Source organism: Trachurus japonicus, chromosome 3 (genome assembly GCF_045865225.1).
Source record: "Trachurus japonicus isolate A0001 chromosome 3, Traja_1.0".
NCBI lineage: Eukaryota > Metazoa > Chordata > Actinopteri > Carangiformes > Carangidae > Trachurus > Trachurus japonicus.
In genome coordinates, this window is record NC_140909.1 from 35399251 (window position 1) to 35418947 (window position 19697).

At 42.3% G+C, this 19697-nt stretch overlaps 1 protein-coding gene across 2 annotated transcripts; it reads left to right on the plus strand.

The window, feature by feature from the left end:
- The first annotated feature begins 256 nt into the window (after positions 1 to 256).
- lmnl3 (lamin L3) lies at positions 257 to 19553 on the plus strand. Of its 2 annotated transcripts, XM_085771418.1 has the most exons (12): positions 257 to 971; positions 3723 to 3879; positions 5314 to 5439; positions 5534 to 5704; positions 6695 to 6820; positions 8360 to 8580; positions 10812 to 11031; positions 12456 to 12563; positions 13940 to 14056; positions 16949 to 17059; positions 17161 to 17210; positions 19213 to 19553. In XM_085771418.1, exons 1-11 carry the CDS (start codon positions 577 to 579, stop codon positions 17191 to 17193), a joined length of 1785 nt encoding a protein of 594 aa, XP_085627544.1. In that variant the 5' UTR covers positions 257 to 576; the 3' UTR covers positions 17194 to 17210; positions 19213 to 19553. The 2 variants fall into 2 exon arrangements, with proteins under 2 accessions (XP_085627544.1, XP_085627534.1); XM_085771408.1 differs by lacking the exon at positions 17161 to 17210 and having other exon boundaries at positions 19213 to 19527.
- The last annotated feature ends 144 nt before the right edge of the window (positions 19554 to 19697 follow it).

The following is a 19697-nucleotide window of genomic DNA, read 5'->3' on the forward strand; positions in this document are numbered from 1 at the left end:
ATATTGTTTAGTTTCGTTTTGTTCCTTGTAGGCCTACAAATGACCTGGGCTACCTACTTTAGAGCTATTGCTATGCCTAGTTTCTCATTAAAACTTATTACCACTTAATTGCCATTCTACCCAGCTGGTTTTTCACAACAACAAAAAAAAATCACACGGCAATACAATTTTATTTTGAAAATACTACCCGGAACTACATCGCGTCATTCCGGGTGTGTTGGCGGCGCCGGTCTGGTCTATCACTGCTCTCCTCTCAGTGCGTCACCTCGTCAATTTGGATTTATTTCAGCTGTGGTTATCTTTCATGTATGATGCCGTCCACCAGCAGGTTCTCCGGCGGTCCAAACACAGGTTGCTCCATGTGCAGCGGTGCTCGGTGAACTGTACAGCGGTGGTTTTTAATTATTTAAAGTATACTGGCATCCAGTGGGCTACCGGTGTTGGTTCGGATGGGTGCAAGGTGCTGCGGCCCGTAGTTTAGTAACTGTCTCTCGGATCGACTCATCTCAGTGCATCAGCCTATCTGTGGACCCTGATTAGCAGTGTCCCCCCCCCCCCCCCCCCCCCGCCTGCATCATGGCCTCTGCCGCCTCGACCCCCGCCCCCAGCGGCCGCTCCAGCCGCTCCGCAGCGCGCCGCAGCGCAGCCGCCGGCTTGTCTTCTGCATCCAGCAGCACCAGCCCGTCCTGCCTGGCCCGCAACCAGGAGAAAGATGAGCTCCGAAACCTCAACGACCGCCTGGCCAACTACATCCAGCGGGTCCAGGAGCTGGAGAGCGAGCGGTCTTCCATACTGCTGCAGCTGGAGGAGAAAGGTGAATCCAGGAGTCGGGAGATGGGCAACGTGCGGCGGCTGTACGAGGAGGAGTTGGCCGACGTCAGGAAGTCCCTGGACGGCCTGGCCGGGGAGAGAGCCCGCCTGCAGATCGAGTACGGCAGCCTCCGCGATGAATACAGGAAACTTCAAGCCAGGTAGGAGCGTTAGCTGGAGGATACATGGGCCGTCCGAGAAGTTAATGCACCAGACTCAAACATCTATAGCACTCTGACAATGTGACATAGTGACAGAGGATGACAGTTGTAAAGAAATATCTAGCCTACTTTGCCCCTATTCTTGAGACTATATGGAAAAAAAGTTTTCAGATTGTGATGTTTCTGACATTAGCAAAAATAAATAAATATAAAAAAGTGTTGGGTGGTGAAAAACAAATTGCAAAAAAAGAAAGAAAAGAAACAAAACTGTAGGCTACGGTTTTGAAGCTGATCTAGGCTACATGGAAAAACTAGAATTATTCAGTAAAGTACAGTATTATGCAATGGTGTTTTCATTTCTTTCTTCTCTTTTTTTATTAACTACACTAGTTTCCTTCTGGGATTTCATTAGCTATTTGATCTGAGTTGGTAGGCTTGTTCTCCTCCCATTTACATTTTTCATTGATAAATCATTAATTCATTTCAAGAATAAAATCATGGGATCTGTTTTCTGTAGAGCCAATCATTTTGTACTTGTTAAAAACCTTAAACCCCTACTTGTTGGTTTCGGCCAGGCCGATGGCACCTCTCAGCCTGTCTTTATCCACCTCATCTGGCTCCTCCTCATCTGAACTTTTACACTCTGTCTTTCCTTTGGCTCTCATCCTCTGATAAATCTGGATCTGAACCTATGGCTGTCCCAGTCTGCAAGGATTAGGAAGCCATCACTGTGATTTAATATGTCATTAATGCCACAGTCTTTGTGATTTGAGAACCTCATACTCAACTCTATAGGGCTTTGATCCAATTTGACTTCATATTGGCCAGCCTCGTTTTTACTCTCACTCCAATACATATTTGGCCAAAGTGTTTCATACTTTCTGTGTTTGTTAAGAATCCAACCCAGAACACATTCTTATGCAAATAGTGTTTAAATGGTAGTCCCCCCCTCCCCTTTTGGAAACAGGCAATGTCATGTTTTACACTGAAGCACTGATGCATTGATTGACGCAATCCACTTCATCCTTGGTCACAAGATGCTGGTGATGAATCTCTATTATGATTTTCAGTTTTGTTTAACAGTGTAGCCTACCTCTTGTGGCCCAGTGAATATTTATCCTTCACCATGAAAAATCAACCTGCTATCACCTCCGGCAGGCATCATCCAGACTGCCTTTGGTGCCATTTTACAGTGACACTCCCACTTATCCTACAGATGTTACATTGTGGTTTTTCAGATAAGGGTGTGCCTTCTGTGGCACCTCAATTTAAAAAAGGAAGTAGCTGCACATCCCTCAGTCTGTTGAATATTCCTCAAATTTCATGTTCATCTCACAGCGCCACCTACTGAAAACACTAAGTGACTCTGAACTGACGATGCTCTCCATTCCATCCCAATCCATTTTTATTCTGTGGTCTGACACATAGCAGATGTGCACATTGGGTTGTCTGTGGCTTCACCTTGTGCATTTAAATGTTATCCTCTGCCACATGTTGCAGGATGCAGGTCATGTTAATGCATGACTGAGTCTCTGGAGGTCATTACAGTAGCCCCGTTTCCACTAAGGAAGTTCCTGGTAAGATTTAAGAGGCAGGAACTTTAGAGGAACATCCTCTCACTCTCAGCCTCTGTTTGTCCACTGCAGAGTAGGACCCACTTGACTCTTAAAGGGATAGTTCAACATTTTGGCAAATTGGCCCATTGCCATAATCACTATAGTCATAGCAGTAGGTTTGTTACTTTAATTGTTGGTGCAAGCTATTTTAAGAATGTCCGAGCAGAGCCGTGAGCTGCTCAGAGCTACGCTACGGAGGCTAATGGGATTTCTTGGTGTCCCTCATCAAACTCATCAAATACACAATCCAACAACTCCAAAACGCTCTGGTGGACAAGTTGTGACCTGCACATTCACCACGCTATGAGATAATAACGGAACGTTACGATACAGAGTCGTTTTCGAGGTAAATTCATGCGCGTTCCTGTCAGGGGCAGTTTTCTGGCAAGCAGTCTCTATAAAACAACTCTGTCTCGTAACGTTGTGTTATTATCTCATAGCGTGGTGAATGTGCAGCTCACAACTTGTCCACCAGAGCGTTTTGGAGTTGTTGGATTGTGTATTTGATGAGTTTGATGAGGGAAACCAAGAAATCCCATTAGCCTCCGTAGCGTAGCTCTGAGCAGCTTGCGGCTTCTAAAATACACCGACAAATAAAGGTAACAAACCTACTGCTATGACTATATAGGTTATTATGGCAATGGGCCGATTTGCCAAAATGTTGAACTATCCCTTTATTTCAACATTTTGGCAAATTGGCCTGTTACCATAATCCCTATTGTCTTTCTTGGGAGTAGGTTCGTTACCTTTAATTGTCAGTTGCTGCTGCAAGCTGTTTTTAGATCGGCGGGGCAGAGACGTGAGCTCTGCATGGCGCTAGGTATTTTTTGCCTTTCCCTAATCAAACTCATCAAATACACAATCCAACAACTCCAAAATACTCTTCATGGACAAGTTGTGACCTGCACATTCACAAAAGTTCTGCCAGATTGTCCTTCAGCGGCAGTTCCTGCTCTGGAGACACGTACCAACGCCCCCCCCCCCCCCCCCCCCCCGGTGAAATGAACCCAGACTTCCTGCAGTGGAAATGGGGCTAATATGCAGCCCCTTTTTGAATGGTGCACTGCAAGCCACCCACAGGTCCTGTTTCATCGCTGCTTGCAGCTTTAACCGTCATTATGTTCTCCCTTTTCAGGCACCAGAAGAAGGAGAGTGATCTGGCTAACGCGTTGACCCAGTGGAGGAAAGTTGAGGCAACTCTGAACACTAAAGATGCTGAATACACCAAGTTGCTGTCTCAGAACAGGCAGCTCAAGGAAGACTTCAATGACCTGCAGGGTCAGCTGGAAAATGTATGTTCTAAGCCTCACCGGAGATGTTAATGTTGTTCATATTCTAGTTAAAGGTCCAGTGTGTAAAAGGGGGGGGGGGGGGCTCACTCACTCGCACTCACCCCTCACCCCGCACAAAATTATAATTATTTAATCATTTTAAGAAGTCAACTCTGCTGACATCAGTCTTAGTTCAGGGATGGCAGATATAGGTTAAAACTACTCAGTGACCTTCTTAACATAGAAGAACAGCCCTGATGCCTGGGGTTGAAGTATTCAAAGTAATAAGAACATGATGTTCAATCTTCTCTGTCCAACTCAGAGGTTAAGGGTGTGAATAGCGCCCAGTGAAACTTACTATAGTATTTAACTAGTCCCTATCTTAGTTCAGGGATGGCAGATATAGACTTGAACTATTCAGTGACCTTCTTAACATAGAAGAAAGAACAGCTCTGACACCTGGGTTGAGATATTCAGAGGTTATAGAACGTAACTCAATAGTTAAAGAACACAATACTCAATCTTTTCTATTCCACTCAGAGGTTGTAAGTGTTCCAGTGAAACTTACCATATAATTAAAGACCTAATAGGTATCTGATAACACATCTTTAACTACTAGAATAAGAATCTCAACACAACACAACAATATTAGAAATTGAGTGGTTAACATCCCAGTTTATTGTGATGCACAAAGTGAACGAACTATAGCCAATAGTATCAATACTTAGGAAACAGATAATGCAACAGACTCAACGTGTGGGAGCTCTGGTAAGCAGATCAACTCAAAGTGAGGCTCTTGCTCTTTCCCTTAAATGTCCAACCAGAACAAAGACACTTTTAAATCGCATGTCAAATGGGAATGAGACAAAATTCACATCTGGAGAACTTTGATCATAGGGGGTCTTTTCACAAGACAATGAATGAACTACTTACCGGTAATTCTTTTTACTTTTCACACTGAGTCAAAGTCAAAAGTGTTTATTGTCATTTGTACAGTGGAAAGGTGAGTTTCCCTGACAATGAAATTCTTACTTTGCTGTCCACATCACAAAATGCCAGCAATTATAAAAACTAGGTATAAAAATAGACATTTAAAAAGCAACAATAATATAACAACAACAATGACAGCAACAATAGTAATAAAGAGATACAAGAAAAGAGAAGGAGGTATGATGTGTGTGTGCATGCAGCATTTGAAGGGGGAGTCAGGTAGACAGGAGGTATTAAGGAGACACTTTAGAGTGAGATACAGTCCCCAAATGGTGAGGTTTGAACCTAGGTGGTTGATTAATTTACAGATAATCAAAGGTATAATACACAAAGTGATTACATCCAGTCTGGGGGAAACCTCCCATTGTTTCAACATTTCAGGGTGGGGTCAGACTTTCTTACAATGGTCTGAGATGGGGGGCAATATACCCACATCCTGTTTGAAGAGTGTGTGTATGTCACCAGGTGGAGGGTGTCCTGTCAGACACCAAGAACCAGCTCAACGCTGAGATCCTGAGGAGAGTGGACATGGAGAACCAAGTGCAAACACTGGAAGAACAGCTGGAACTCCACAGAAATATCAGTGAGCAGGTAAAACACACACACACACACACACACACACAAACACACACTGTTTCTTTGTTAGCTCAGACTGATACTAAAGACCTGGCTCTGATCTTTGTAGGAGATCTTGGAGATTCGAAGTCGCCATGAGAGCCATCTAGTGGAGCTGGACTCAGGAAGACGGAGAGACTTTGACAGTAAACTGGCTGAGGCCATGCAGCGGCTCCGCGAGGACCATGAGTCTCAGGTGCAGCAGTACAAAGATGAAATTGACCGGACCTTCAGCTCAAAGGTGAAAACCTGGAACTTGAGATGAACTTAAAATGTCCAGAATCATTTCATGCTCAGTGTCTCGTGTTAAAGGACAATTCCAGGCGAATTCAACTCAGGGCTGTATTTTCATATCATTTTAGGTCTAAAAGAAGGAATCTGAAGATTTTCAGTTTAATGTCTCCTGTTTTGCGGTAGTTGCGTCTGTCCCTGCATCGCCACGGCAGCAATGAATGGGAGTGGATGTAAGTTCCGCTGTTTGCTGTTTACAGCCCTCAAAGCCGCAATTTTTTTCCACAGACAGCGTCAGATGGCTACTCAAACATGCACCGAGAAGTTTATTTTCTTCAAGCAAGCCGACATGTTTGTAAAACTAGATCTAATTCAAAGTCTCCCGGAGTCTCGCGCGAGCCCGAAGTTGCAGTGCTGGTGTATTCAGGCGCAGTGGGAGCTACCGCTTGTGTCATAAACACAGGAATATCAACTCTTTACTTGCTTGAAGTGTACATTTTTTTCCACAGACAGCGTCAGGTGGCTACTCAAAGATGCGCCGAGAAGTTTTTTTTACTTGAAGCAAGTAAAGAGTTGATATTCCTGTGTTTATGACACAAGCGGTAGCTTTTCCCACTGCATGTGAACACAACGCGCACGGCAACTGGGTCTCGCGCGAGACTCTGGGAGACTTTGAATTAGATCTAGTTTTACAAACATGTCGGCTTGCTTGAAGTAAATAAACTTCTCGGTGCATGTGTGAGTAGCCATCTGACGCTGTCTGTGGAAAAAAAATTGCGGCTTTGAGGGATGTAAACAGCCTAAACAGCGGAACTTACATCCACTCCCATTCATTGCTGCCGTGGCGATGCGGGGACAGACGCAACTACCGCAAAATAGGAGTGATTAAACTGAAAATCTTCAGATTCATTCTTTTAGACCTAAAATGATAGGAAAATACACCCCCGAGTTGAATTTGCCTGGAATTGTCCTTTAACATTAAACTGTCCTTGCTCCACAGCTACAGAATGCCCAGCAGGCTGTACTGGAAAAAAGTAACGCTGTGACCGCCACAAAAGACGAACTGGAAACCACCAAGTACAGAGTAGAGACCCTCGGCTCCCAGCTGCAGCAGTGCCAGAATGATGTAAGTTCTATGATGCATTCTGTATGTATGGTTCATAGATGGACAGAACTTCATGAACCTCCATTCAGTTTCTTTTTATTTTTTAAATATTTTATTTAGAGATTTTTCAATGTATAGGTACAAAGAGGAAAAAATAAATAAATATGAAAAGGTTCACAATGGAACAAAGGAGAGGTGCTGAAGAAGAATGAAAGCAAAATCAGACACAAAAAGCCTGCTCATGTACACAGTCAATACAACTGACATGATCAGCACCAGTCATTATGCAAATTCAAAAACAAAAGGTTGCAGAAGAATATAAGCAATGAATACTACTGTTAGGTCATTCTTGACAGAACCATAAGAATGGCTGCCGCAGCTCGTCAAAGGTTGCAGTTCTGAGAGAGACATTGTGTCGAACCCTCCATGTGCAATAAACCGGTGACTTCTGAAAGCCAGGTCTTAAAGGAAGGCATCTCATCATTCTTCCAGTGGGTTAAAATATTCCTTTTTGCAATGTTCATACTGTGTGGTGTTTTTTTTTCATACTGTCATTTCATATCGCTGAGTGTAGAAAGGTGTCGGGTGCCACCTAAAATTGCAGTGCAATGATCTGGAGGAATACTGTAGTTAGATTAACTGTCTATTGTTGACCATTTCCATGTCTTCCCATATTCTGTCTTGTATACAGACAGGAAAACAGTTTACAACATCTCTCCAAATGTTTCACTGTTAAAAGGGTTTTCCTGTGAGTTTTTCTTCAGTGGATGTGAGGGTCTAAGGACAGAGGATGTTGATGCCAACATCAGTCTCATTGACTGATACTGTCACTTGACCCAGACTGGTAGAAATATTCAGAGGGTTAATTAATTCTATAATTATATACTACTACTACTACTACAATAATGAGTATTATTATTAATATTGTGTTTGTTTTTTATAAGATTATGAAAACCAAACACAATATTAATAATAATACTCATTATTATTGAAGACACAATGTTATGTTGGTGTTGTAACATTGTGTCTTCTCAATGTGGTGATGTTGTCAATAGTTTTCTGTCTTTTAAAGCAGTACTTAAAGAACTTTCAATTTTGGTTGAGTTTGGCGGCGCCAGTGGCCCAAAGCGGTAGTGTTTTGCCTGAAGGAAGACTCCATTTCCCATGAGCACCAGCGCGTAGCGCCGTAAACATCCTGATCTCCCGGTGCATGGAAATTAACAGAAGACGTCCAAACTAAGTTTCTGTTACCACCGGATCATTTCACAGTAAACACACATACACAATCCGATGGAAAGGTGCCGCGTTGCTGCTCCCTCCTTGTCGTGACTCGTGAAAGTGAAAGTGAAACTTAAGTGAGAGCCGGGTTCCTACCATGCTCCTCAAAGCTGCTTAGTGCCAGAGAAAGAGATACAGACCCCCTCAGGCCATGACAAAGGTGTCATTCAACCTGTTGTAAGTTGATGTACCATCACAAAAGTTATGAAAATATTATATGAAGGTTGAAAAGTTCCTTAGTGTTGGTTTAACTTTTGTCTTCATGTTTCTTCTCTGGGTCAGAAAATGGTGCTGGAGAGCCGCTACCAGGACCTGGAGAGGACACTGGACCGGGAGCGGGACGTTTGGCAGCAGAAACTGACTCAGAAGGAGCAGGAGCTGCTGAGCATGAGGAGCCAGATGTACAGTCAGCTGGAGGACTATGAGAACCTGCTGGACGTGAAGCTGGCTCTGGACATGGAGATCAACGCCTACAGGAAGATGCTGGAGGTGGAGGAAGAGAGGTACAGTACAGCTGTGATCGACAGAGCATTCAGAAAGTCTTCAACCCAGCAGCCTTCATCAGATCAGATGAACATTCTCCTTTTGTTTTGTCATTATGAAGGTTTGGTTTAAAGGGATACGCCAACATTTTTTTTTTTTTGCGTCTTGCCTCACTCCCGAGTCCATGACAAGTAGATAGACACCATCCTTTCGACTGTGCGTGCAGTAACAAGTGAGATAGAGCCGTATCACCCGTAATTAGCTTAGCTCAAACGCTGGAAGTGTATGGGTAGTGTTAGCCTGCCTCCACTTAAAGTCATCAGAGAAACTCTTCAGCAACTCTAAACGGAAACCGGCGGGCCGATCTTCGTCTCAGAGCTGACAAAACTCTCCGGTAAGGCATCTTGAGCGGTCAAATGCCGCTAACGGGACGAGATCGGTCAAAACGGAGGGTTCAAGCAAAGATGGTTTATTTTGGTTCAAGCTAGCTACATCGAGGGTAGGTTAGCTTCCTATTTCAAAGTAAAAGCACAAATTCTATCGTCATGGTTTTCTGTATGTAAAGGGCAAGGGGTGTTTTATTTTGTGAAAGTAACAGGAAGTGTGTTGGTCACAACAGCTAGCTTGAGTAGCGCCAAATTCGTCCAAACAAAATTGTAAACAGCTGGTATTTAGACAAATTAAAGGGGAACTATGCAAGACCGCTCGCTTTTCCGCTGTTTTGGTTACGCTCCTCTCACCCATGTACATTTGTTTGCAACGAAGCTGGTGAAAAATCAATAAATGGAGCGGTGGATAATGTTATATAACATATACAATGTTACGACACGTGTGTTTGTGTAGTCTTGACCGTCATAAACAAAATATTACGGGTTACAGAGCGTATTTGTGTTGTGGTGCCGCAGAGACGAGAGCTGGGACACCAGGGCGGCGGCCAGGTAGCTACTACACTGATGTTGCAAGGTTGGTTTTCAGCCTTGAGACGCCAGGTGGAAGGCAGACAGCCTCTGGTCTCACTGTAACAAGTCATGTAGTTAACTATCACAATTACTCCAAGGTTTTTAATTAAGGTAAAAATGTAGCATAGCCATGGGAGAAATCCTGCTTAGTTCCTCTTTAACGACACACTGCTGATCTAAACGGCTACTTTCTCGCCTAAAAATGTTTGAGATGTTGATAAAGTGATATATTTACAGACTTTTACATTTAGGCCCAATTCCAATCCGACCCCTCACGGACTCACTGACTTAGAGGCGCGTTCACGGGAAGTCCGTGAGTGTGTGAGGGCTGTTCCATTGTCAGATCATCAAGTCAGTGAGTCAGTGAATGAGCCCTTACTGCCCCCTTACCGTAAGTCAGCACCGATGCTGACTTTGGGTAGGGGAATTACCCACAGTTCATAGCGTTGTGAAGTCAAACCATAACACATGGGATGCCGTCGGAACGCAAGTGTTAAAAAAAAAAAGAAATTAACACACGTAGTCAGAGAGAGCTCCGCTGTCTCTTTATTGTTAATGGACAGGAGCCAAAAAAAAGGAATAAATAAAAAGAAAAGAAGCAGTTTACTGTCAGTATTAACGTGCAGTTTGTGATTATTGATGATGATTTGAGCAGATCTGATCCAGGAATATTTTGTTTTGAGTCCGTCCCACTCACACACCTTGTGCGTATTGAAAGTACAGTAAATTTATCGGTCCAAGGGCGGAGTTAAAAACATTTTGTTGTCAAGGTAACGTGTCGTGAGAGTGGGTAAGTGCTGTTCCATTCATGTTTACAGCATCTGGACCCTCACACACTCTCACACTCTGTCACTTGAGCTGACGTCACTTTAGTCAGTGAGGGTTCAGGGCCTGAGTCTTTAGGGAACGGATTGGAATTGGGGGTTACTAAAATGAAATCAGCTTCTGACTGCTGATTTCGGCTCGGGAAGGAGGCAGGCTAACACTACCCATACACTTCCAGCGTTTGAGCTAAGCTAATTATGGGCCTCCCTTGTTACTATACGCACAGTCAAAAGGATGGTGTCTATCTGCTGGTCATGGACTCGGGAGTGAGGCAGGACACGGAAATTTTTTTTGGCGTATCCCATTAAATTGAAGAGGAAATAATTATTATCATAAGGTTGTAGCTGCATAGCAACATGTGATAAAGAGCTCTGACTAATTCTAAATGCTCTGTACACATCACATAACAGTTAGGGAAAACATGATCCATTTAGCTGTCTGGTGTGGTACCTGGATGTGTCTCTCAGGTTGCAGCTGTCACCCAGCCCCTCACCACGTACAACTACCCCTGGGACACACGAACACAGCAGCCGCAGAATCAGAGGGAAGAAACGCAAACACGAAGGAGCCCAAGGCAGCTCGCCTGCCTGTAAAATGTCTAGTCGTTCAACAGACAGTGGGACCGTGAGCGTGGCGGAGGTCGACATCGATGGAAAATATGTCAGACTGAAGAACCACTCTGAGACGGTAAGACTGCACTGTGGCTGGATAGTGGGTTTGTTTCAGTTTTGACTTCATTTATAGTTGGTATCATGAATTAGTTAGAATTAAAACAAATTGTACATTTTTACTCAAAGACTAACGTTAATGAGGTGTTGCTGCAAACCAACCAAGCAGCTTGGTTTTACCAACTCCAGCCGACGGTGATCAGGAGAAGAGAAGACCTGCGTCTGTGCTGTGTTGTGAGCAATGGCAAAGAGTGTATTCTCTGCTAGAGAAATGTTAGTTAAAGCACAGTGGAGAACCTTAGAGGCACAAAGCTGTAACATGCATTATACTCAAACCCCTCTTTACTTTACGAGCTTTGTTAGTGGATGATAACAGAAAAGGCTTGGCACAGCGAACTGATTCAAAAGCTGCAGGTATTCTGTCATAGACTCAGTACTGAGTCCTGACAGACAAACCTGCCTGTTGCTGAAGCTGACGTCCGACTCAGCGAAAAACCAGTCACAGGTTCTTTTTCTAAAGGCTGAGTTAAAACGATGACGACAGAGAAGCAACGTCTAACAGCGTTTGTCTATGTTCAACATGGCGACCGCCAAAGAGCAGCTTTTGTTCAAATCAGCTGTAACATCTTTTTCTAGAACTTTTTATTTGAACATTTTAGTCATTTTACAGAAGATTTCCTGACGTGGCTTCATATGATAAATGTGACAGGCCGTATAGCTATATAAGTTACAATAAAAAAAAAAAATTAAATAACAAAATAAAATAGAAGTAGTAGTAGTAGTAGTAGTAGTAGTAGTAGTAGTAGTAGTAGTAGTAGTAGTAGTAGTAGTAGTAATAATAATAATAATAATAATAATAATAATAATAATAATAATAATAATAATAATAATAATAATAATAATAATAATAATAATAATAATAATTTTAAAAAAATATAAATAGATAAATAAAATTTAAAGAACTGAAAAAATAAAGATAAATTAAATAAATGAATTGGTTAATTAAATAAGTAAAATAAAAAAAATAAATATAGGCAATAAAACACACATTCATCCATACATAAACATACACACATGTGCATACACATACCTTCATGCACATATACACACACATACAGTTTATGCATTAATCATATTTACCTCCTTATCTTAAAGATAAAGTAGCTGAGTGAAAAGGCAAAATCAGTCTCTCAAAAAAAGCTGCAAAGTGAACGAAAAATACAACAGCTACATTTGTTAACACGTTTTCCATCATCACTCTGCAGCAGTTATGACAAAATTTCACATGTATTCATATTTTGATTGACTGTGGATAAACAAGGATGTCACCATGAAGCAGCAATTCTGGTTTGTCTCATTTTGTTGAGTTATTTCGTAGCTGCTTCTCACTGCTCAGTTTTACATGCAACATCATGTCGGTGTGTTCCTCTCATGTCACACCAGGACCAGCCGCTGGGGGGCTGGGTCATTCGGAGGATGTTTCAGAACTCTGGAGACATCTCCTTCCACATCCCCTCCTCCTGTGTCCTGGCTGCTGGGCAGACACTCACAGTGAGTAACTGGCTTTATGGTTTCACTGCGTTTCCCTCGGTCTTTGTAAGGATATTAAACCAGCACTAAACCCCCACAGAGAAGGAAACATCTCACCTCATTATCACTGGGGGGGAAATTAGATTTGTTAAAGTTTAAAGGGAGGGTGTCAAGCATGTTGGGCCTGACAAGTTTAAAAAAGGTTGTCTGAGGATCAAAGTTTGGAAGCAATCAGATGGTCAAAGTGCAGGTCAGGGGCCAGGGATTGAATTTGAGTTTAATCAGAATTTATTTATTTAGCACAAGTTTAAAAAAAAACACTGCAAGGAGGGAACGAAGCCCAAAGGGCTTGTACAGAGTTCCACTCCATCATCTACTGTAGTGAAGTCAAAACACAAGATAAACAATAATACGGTAGGTACAAACAAAGAAAAAGTATAAACATAAAAGAAAAGATGGATACATAATATGGATAACATTAAAGAAAATGACATAGAAGGTTATGACATGATAAGATGTTTTTTCAATAACTTTCTGAAGGATGTGAAAGATAACGTTGACCTCAGACACGTCCATGTCATTTTGGACCTCTAAATGTGATGTTAGATTGATGACTAGATGTTCGCCAGAAGGGTAAATGAAGGTTGTTCCTGTGCCTAGATGAGAATGGATGAAAGTCAGATGAGAAGAAAAAAAAAATTGAAAAGTGTCAGGAAGATCTTATTACCTGTTGATAAACACTGTTTGTGGACGTAAGTTTGTGAATGGGTAATATTGATTGTTTTTCATAAAAAGAGGTGCAGATGGTTTGTGTCTACTAGACGGAGAGATCGTTCTTAAGAATCTTTTCTGGATTATCAGTAATTTGTTGAGGTAAATTGCAGAACAGACAATATTGCAGTATTCATATGTGGAAATAGAAAACTATAATACCAAGTCAAGTGAGCAGAGGGATTGATCAGGGGACAAACCTTTTTCAGTATTCCAAGCATCTTCAATGATCTTTTACAAACTATTAATATGATTATTCCAATTTAGACCTTCACCCAAAACAACACCCAGAAATGTGGTGTGTGGTACTTGAAGGATTTCAGTTCCATTAATTAATATTTTGGCTTCTTCTTTTGCATAAGATTTATTTTAGTTGCATGAAGTTACATTTTTTTCCATTGAGAGTTAGCTTACTGATCTGGAACCAATTAGAAACAGTTGATAATTCATCATTTACACATGCAATGAGAGACTTGAAGTCATCATGAACAGCTACAGTATAAGACTGGTGTCTTAAGGGAATAATAAGGGGAGAAGGTTACCGCAAGTCATGAATGTACATTTAAAATAATGAGGGATAATGCATGTTATACAGTTGAAGTATACAGTCTGTGTGTGTCTGTCAGATCTGGGCTGCAGGTGCAGAGGCAGAGGCCAATTCTGGGGACCTGGTTCTGCAGGGCCACATGAACTGGGGCCACAGCTATGATATAAGGGTAGTCCTCTTAAACTCCAACAATGAGGTAGGTGAAACAAACTGCATCTCCAAAAATGCACACATGCACACACACACACAACCTTCTGCAGTCAACATTGGTATATTATGTATTTGAATACATTTAGATTTGTTTTCTTCTAATTGACCTTTAAATGTCCAATTGTGATTAGTTTTTTTTTTGCCAGTGGACAATATCAGTGATCAATCAGTAGAACAATCACCAAGTCCTGGTGCCTTTGCAGATGTCAAAATGATGTTTGACTTGTTTTCCCATGATTGTAGTAACTTATGATTTGTAATATTAAATTAACATGAATATGTCTGCCACTGGTCTAATAACCATGGTTAGTAGATGTGCACACATGAGCATGCAGCTGGGATTTATAGATGAGATGAAAAGACAGAACACATCATTTATCTGATTTTCTCCTGGTGGTAAATAGACCTTCTGGGCAGTCTGAGCAGAATAGGACACATTGGCTTTTTGGTCTCTTACCTTCATCAATACAATACAATAAGTATAATGGTGTAGGAGCACACCTTCTCTCTAGGAGATGATTAAAATATATACAGTTCAGATGACATGGATAATCAACTCTGCCTGTGACTACAAGATTTTGTAAAAAAGAAAATTCCAGCAGATCCATCAGAGCAAGCTCTAGGGGTTACTGTAAAGTACCATTCAGGAAAAGCGCAACATTCTCCTATTGTCCCTCTAAAACCTGGAGCCATATACCAATACAAGCACAATACGTGTACTACCAAACCATCACATCATTTTCCAAACATCTTAAAGGGACAACGAGGAGTTTCTATTTGGTTATAAAAAAGTCTCACGTTAATGTGGATGAATCTCCGCTACCCACACTTGTTAATGGGCCCATTTTCGATAAATATATCGTTTTGTCTCTATCATTATTTTGTTATTATTAGTGGTGGTGGAAATGCTGGGCGAGCCGACCAGCGTTTCTTTACTTTCGGTTTCGTGGCGAGTCATGAGAATAACGCTGCTGAATCTCCGTTTATGGTTGGAACTACGACGGTATCTGATCGTCTTCCAACCTGTGACTTTAATTCTTGATGAATGAAAACATGAGTCTGTCTTGCGCCGGTCGAAGAATTTCTCGGTGCGCGGAGGCTCATAAATGTAGTGTGAAAACACTTCGCTTTTCCAAAACTCCTTGTTGTCCCTTTAAAGCATGGCAATTGGAGAACCAGATATGTCAACACGATCATGTCTACATTCGTGACTTTAAAATCTTGTTTGTTTGTTGTATGCTTGTTGCTCTTCACACAATCTGCACTTATTAGCACTTTATCACGGGCAATATAATCCAGCACTGTACTGTACAATTTCAACATGTTGCTAATTGATTTTATGTGGTCTACAACTCAGGCCTTGTCCACACGAGCCCGGGTATTTTTGAAACCGGAGTTTTGCTCCGCGTCCACACCAGTGGTGTAATAAAAACACTCCATACACACGCAACCGTGGAATCCGCTACCAAGTGACGCAATGCACATGTGGAAGGCTGTTTTAACCAATCAAAATACAGTGGAAACCGCTTATGGATCAAAAGGCTTGGGACGGAATCATTTCTATACAAATGCTGTTTAAATAATTCGTTATCAAGAAATCCGCTTATAGTGTTCATTTTTGGTCATTTTATGGATGAAAACATGCGCAAAAACTATTTCAAAACTACGTGTAGCCTATTTATTTTATTTTCGGCGGTGTCCCTTTGACGTGCACTGCTGCAGCAGCCTGCACATGTTGCTGCGCTGTGTCTTGACTCTTGTGCTGTGTGTTGTTGTGTGCTGTGTTGTTGTGCTGTGTGCGTCACCTGGCTGCTGAGCTGTTGGTGTGGCGCAACTCTTTATCACTGGCTGTTGTGTTGTCTGTCAAAACATGGATGAATGAAACATATCCACTTTATATCGACCGCGGACGTCACGTATACATTTTCGGCTTTTGGCTCGTTCCTCATCTCCGCATAGGCTCTTTTTATCAGTGCGACCCCCCCCCCTCCCGTCGTACCCGGTCTGACAGTGACATAGGCTATTGCCTGTTCATTCATGAAAATCATCCCGAAAAACTACATAAAACAAGGTGGGGAATAAGAAACTGCGGCGCTACTGTAGTAGTTCTGTCATTTTAAAAACAGCTGATCTGTAGCGTCACTTGTTACTGTAAATGATGCTGTGTGGAAAACCAGCTGTGGTCTGTGATTGAGGGTGAGTTTGGAGCTGACAAGAGGATCGCCCTGACGACCGTTTCGTTATATTTTTCTCATCGAAAAACTATACAAATAGCATTTAGATGATGTAAAAAAAGAAAAGAAAAAAAAGTGAAATAATAAAAATCCACTTTGTCACCTCCATTTTTGCAAGCTCACGTCAACTTCTGCAAACATCTGCGAGCTGGCAGTGTTTACATCAGCACGTGTGCAGCTATGACGTAAACGAGAAAAACAATCACGGTTGCAGTGTCCACACGCACCCGGTGAAACCAACCCCGGCCGAAAACCCCACCCTGGACTCCGGTTTCAAAAAACCACGGTTTCAGGCTTCTAAAAGCACGGTTGTGTGTGGACAGGACATACAACTGGGAACATACGTTCAAGGTTTCAAAAATACCCGGGCTCGTGTGGACAAGGTCTCAGTCTGTGGTGTTGTGCTTTTCTATTTGTTGTTGTTCCCTTTCCTTCTCTTATTGGTAAAGCTTTGTAAGTCTTTAACACCTACCTAGAGATGGAAATTATGCATCTGGCTATAATCTCATTCATATTATTAATATGTACTGTCCCATTTCTTAGGTAAATACATAAATTCAAATGAAGACAACATGAGTGTATGAGCAGGACTTGTTGGCTCCACCTACAGTAGATGTAACTGTAGTTGCATTGATCCCTTCCAGGAGGTGGCTGAGCGCAGGGTGTATAAGCAGAGCAGAGGAGAGGAGGACGCTGAGCTGGAGTTTGATGAAGACTTTGTTGCAGGCAGCGACATCCACCACTTTCAGAGACAGGTACTCACACTGACGGCTAATCTTTGTTTTCTTTTTGTGTTTTATATGAAAAGTTGTACGTTTGAAACATGACTCCACTTTTCTTTCTAATGATATTGAAGCCAAAGAGGAAGAAGTGTTGTTCAGTGTCTTGATGGTTGCTGCACAGCAGGTGAGGAGAGTGATGCTGCCCCGCTCCGGCTTCCCTCCCCTGCTTGTGCTTTGTACCCAGTGGGTGTTGCTCTGCATCAGCCACTAAATGCACGGCTTGTTTAATGCATTTTGGATTTGCTGCATTGTTAAAGGGACATTGTGTAACTTCTCCTGTTATCTATTCACGAAAATCGATTATTTCGTTCAAAAGTCTGTTTTTCATTAATCAGTAATCACCCCCATCAACAAAGTGAAGTGTTCCTTTCAGCTCTGAATGAGCCGTTCATATCATTCATATCTCCATGGAGCGGGTAAGCTCGGTGCTGCTGCCATGTGGTGTCTCCATGTTTTTACCTTCAGTGGCAGCGTGACGGTAGGAAACCACGGAAACTCAGCGGAGACACCGGAGCTGTCGGCTCAGGTGGAGGTGGCGTCTGTGAAAAGTCACCGTGGTAACGCAGTGAGGAGGAATGGAGCGTTACACTGATGCTGCATTCACCTGCAGTCGGGCAGACGGCCGTCGCTAACAAACCAGATGTCATTTTAGTCACAGAAGTCCAGAGAAAGCCGGTAAAACGTGGGTCAGGTAAACAATACGACATCGTCATGACAACATACAGTATTGTCACGTGTATTGTTTTGCCTCGTGCTGACGGACCACTTGTTTACATAGAGGCTTGTTTATGCCGTTACGTGCAGCGGCTGTCGTCCGTCTGCTGTCTGCCCAATTTCACGTGAATGCAGCATGAAAAATACGAGTTGCTTGCGATATACTGTACAACCGCAACGCTAGATGGGAGTAATTCCTACACAATGTCCCTTTAATGTGTTATCTGTTCATGTTATGAGAAGCAGCAAGGAACAGAGTCCTCTGCTGCTGCTGCTGCTGTACCCACTTGAATGATCCAATTTCTAATCTTTGCAATTAATGCCTCCAGTAAAAACTTTCCTTTGGGACATTCTTAAAGGGATATTCCGGCGTAAGTTTAACCCATGGTCTAACACACCGTGACACCAAGTAAGACCCGCCCTCCAGACATCAAGTTTTCTGACCGCTAGCTTCTCTAGTTGTAGCAACTTGAGCAAAGACTGCACGATACCAATACACTGCTGTCAATTCCTCCACCAGCAAACCGCCATCCAAAAAGCCACTCATAGCCACAAATAATGCGTGTTAGACCATAGTTTAAACGTACGCCAAAATATCCCTTTAAGCCCAACTTTCCTGTAAATTGTTGGTCCTGGATGATTGATATCATGAAGCTGCCTATTTATTTAACTTGGGGGTTATTAGCAAAACCTTCCCCTCTCTGCATGTTCAGGTCTAACCAGACATTGTTGGTATTGTGAGATAGGAGTGTACTATCTGACAATCTTACCTTGGCACATAATCTACTTTTCAGATGAATCATGAACCGTACATATCACTTTAGTTGCATTTTATAGTTTTTTTCATTTGGAAAAATGAACTTGCTACTAACCCAGACCATGACCAGCTGTTCAAAACTGCTACCTGGCTGCTGCTAGTGTTGCTCTTCCATGTTCTGCTCTGCAGTGTGTGTGAGAGCTTGGTTTAGAGGAACATACACATGTCCACTCCACTGCAGCAGAACAACAACAGTGTGTGATCAGACGGTGGAGTTAGAGACCTGCCTACAGGTTAGCTGAGGCCAAGCAGTCAGCAGCAACTGGACCTTCAAATCAAACATTTCATGAACAAATCCCTGCACTGTCCAAAAGAAATCCTCCATATGAAATTGGCTGAAGTTGAGATTAGCTGTGACACAGTTTGTAAACATGAGACAGCTATCAGACGAGACTCAAAAGCAGCGTTCAAGCTGCATTAAGATATGAATCTTAACTTCTGGTTAGAGAAGAAACAAAATTTAGATTTAGATTAAAATCATGAATTGCAATGTGAGCCCTGCCATAGAGATTGTTTCATGATCTTGTTGCTAGATGGTCCTCGACTAAATGACCAGCATGTGTCCATTGATAATCACACTGCTCTCTCTCTCCAGGAACTGTCCAAAGAAGCAAACTGTGCCATCATGTGATTGTGTCCATCTCCTCCTGTCCTACACCAAGACTGGCTGTGGCCTCTTAACACAAACGTCTGCTGTCTGGTTCCAGTGTCTTCTCCTGTACTCTGATAAACTAGAGTATGACACTGACATGTCAGTTGGACTGTAGAACTTGGACGCCTTAAAGCAACATTATTAATCTCATTGTTTCCTTTTGCACTGCACAAGACGAGATCTGAGCTTCACCTGAATTTGATCTAATTTAAATGTATATGTGTGAAATAAATTTGTTGATATAATAAAGTTTTCAAAAACAAATAAACAAAGCAGTCATGTTTAAATGTACCAGTTGTCTGAAATGAGGAGGTGGCTGAGCTGGGAACAGACAAGTTGAAGGTGAAATGTGGTTGTTCTAACTGAACTGATTCTTGGTCAAAGCCAAGATGAGCCCACAATTTTAAATAGACAAGCAACATATCAAA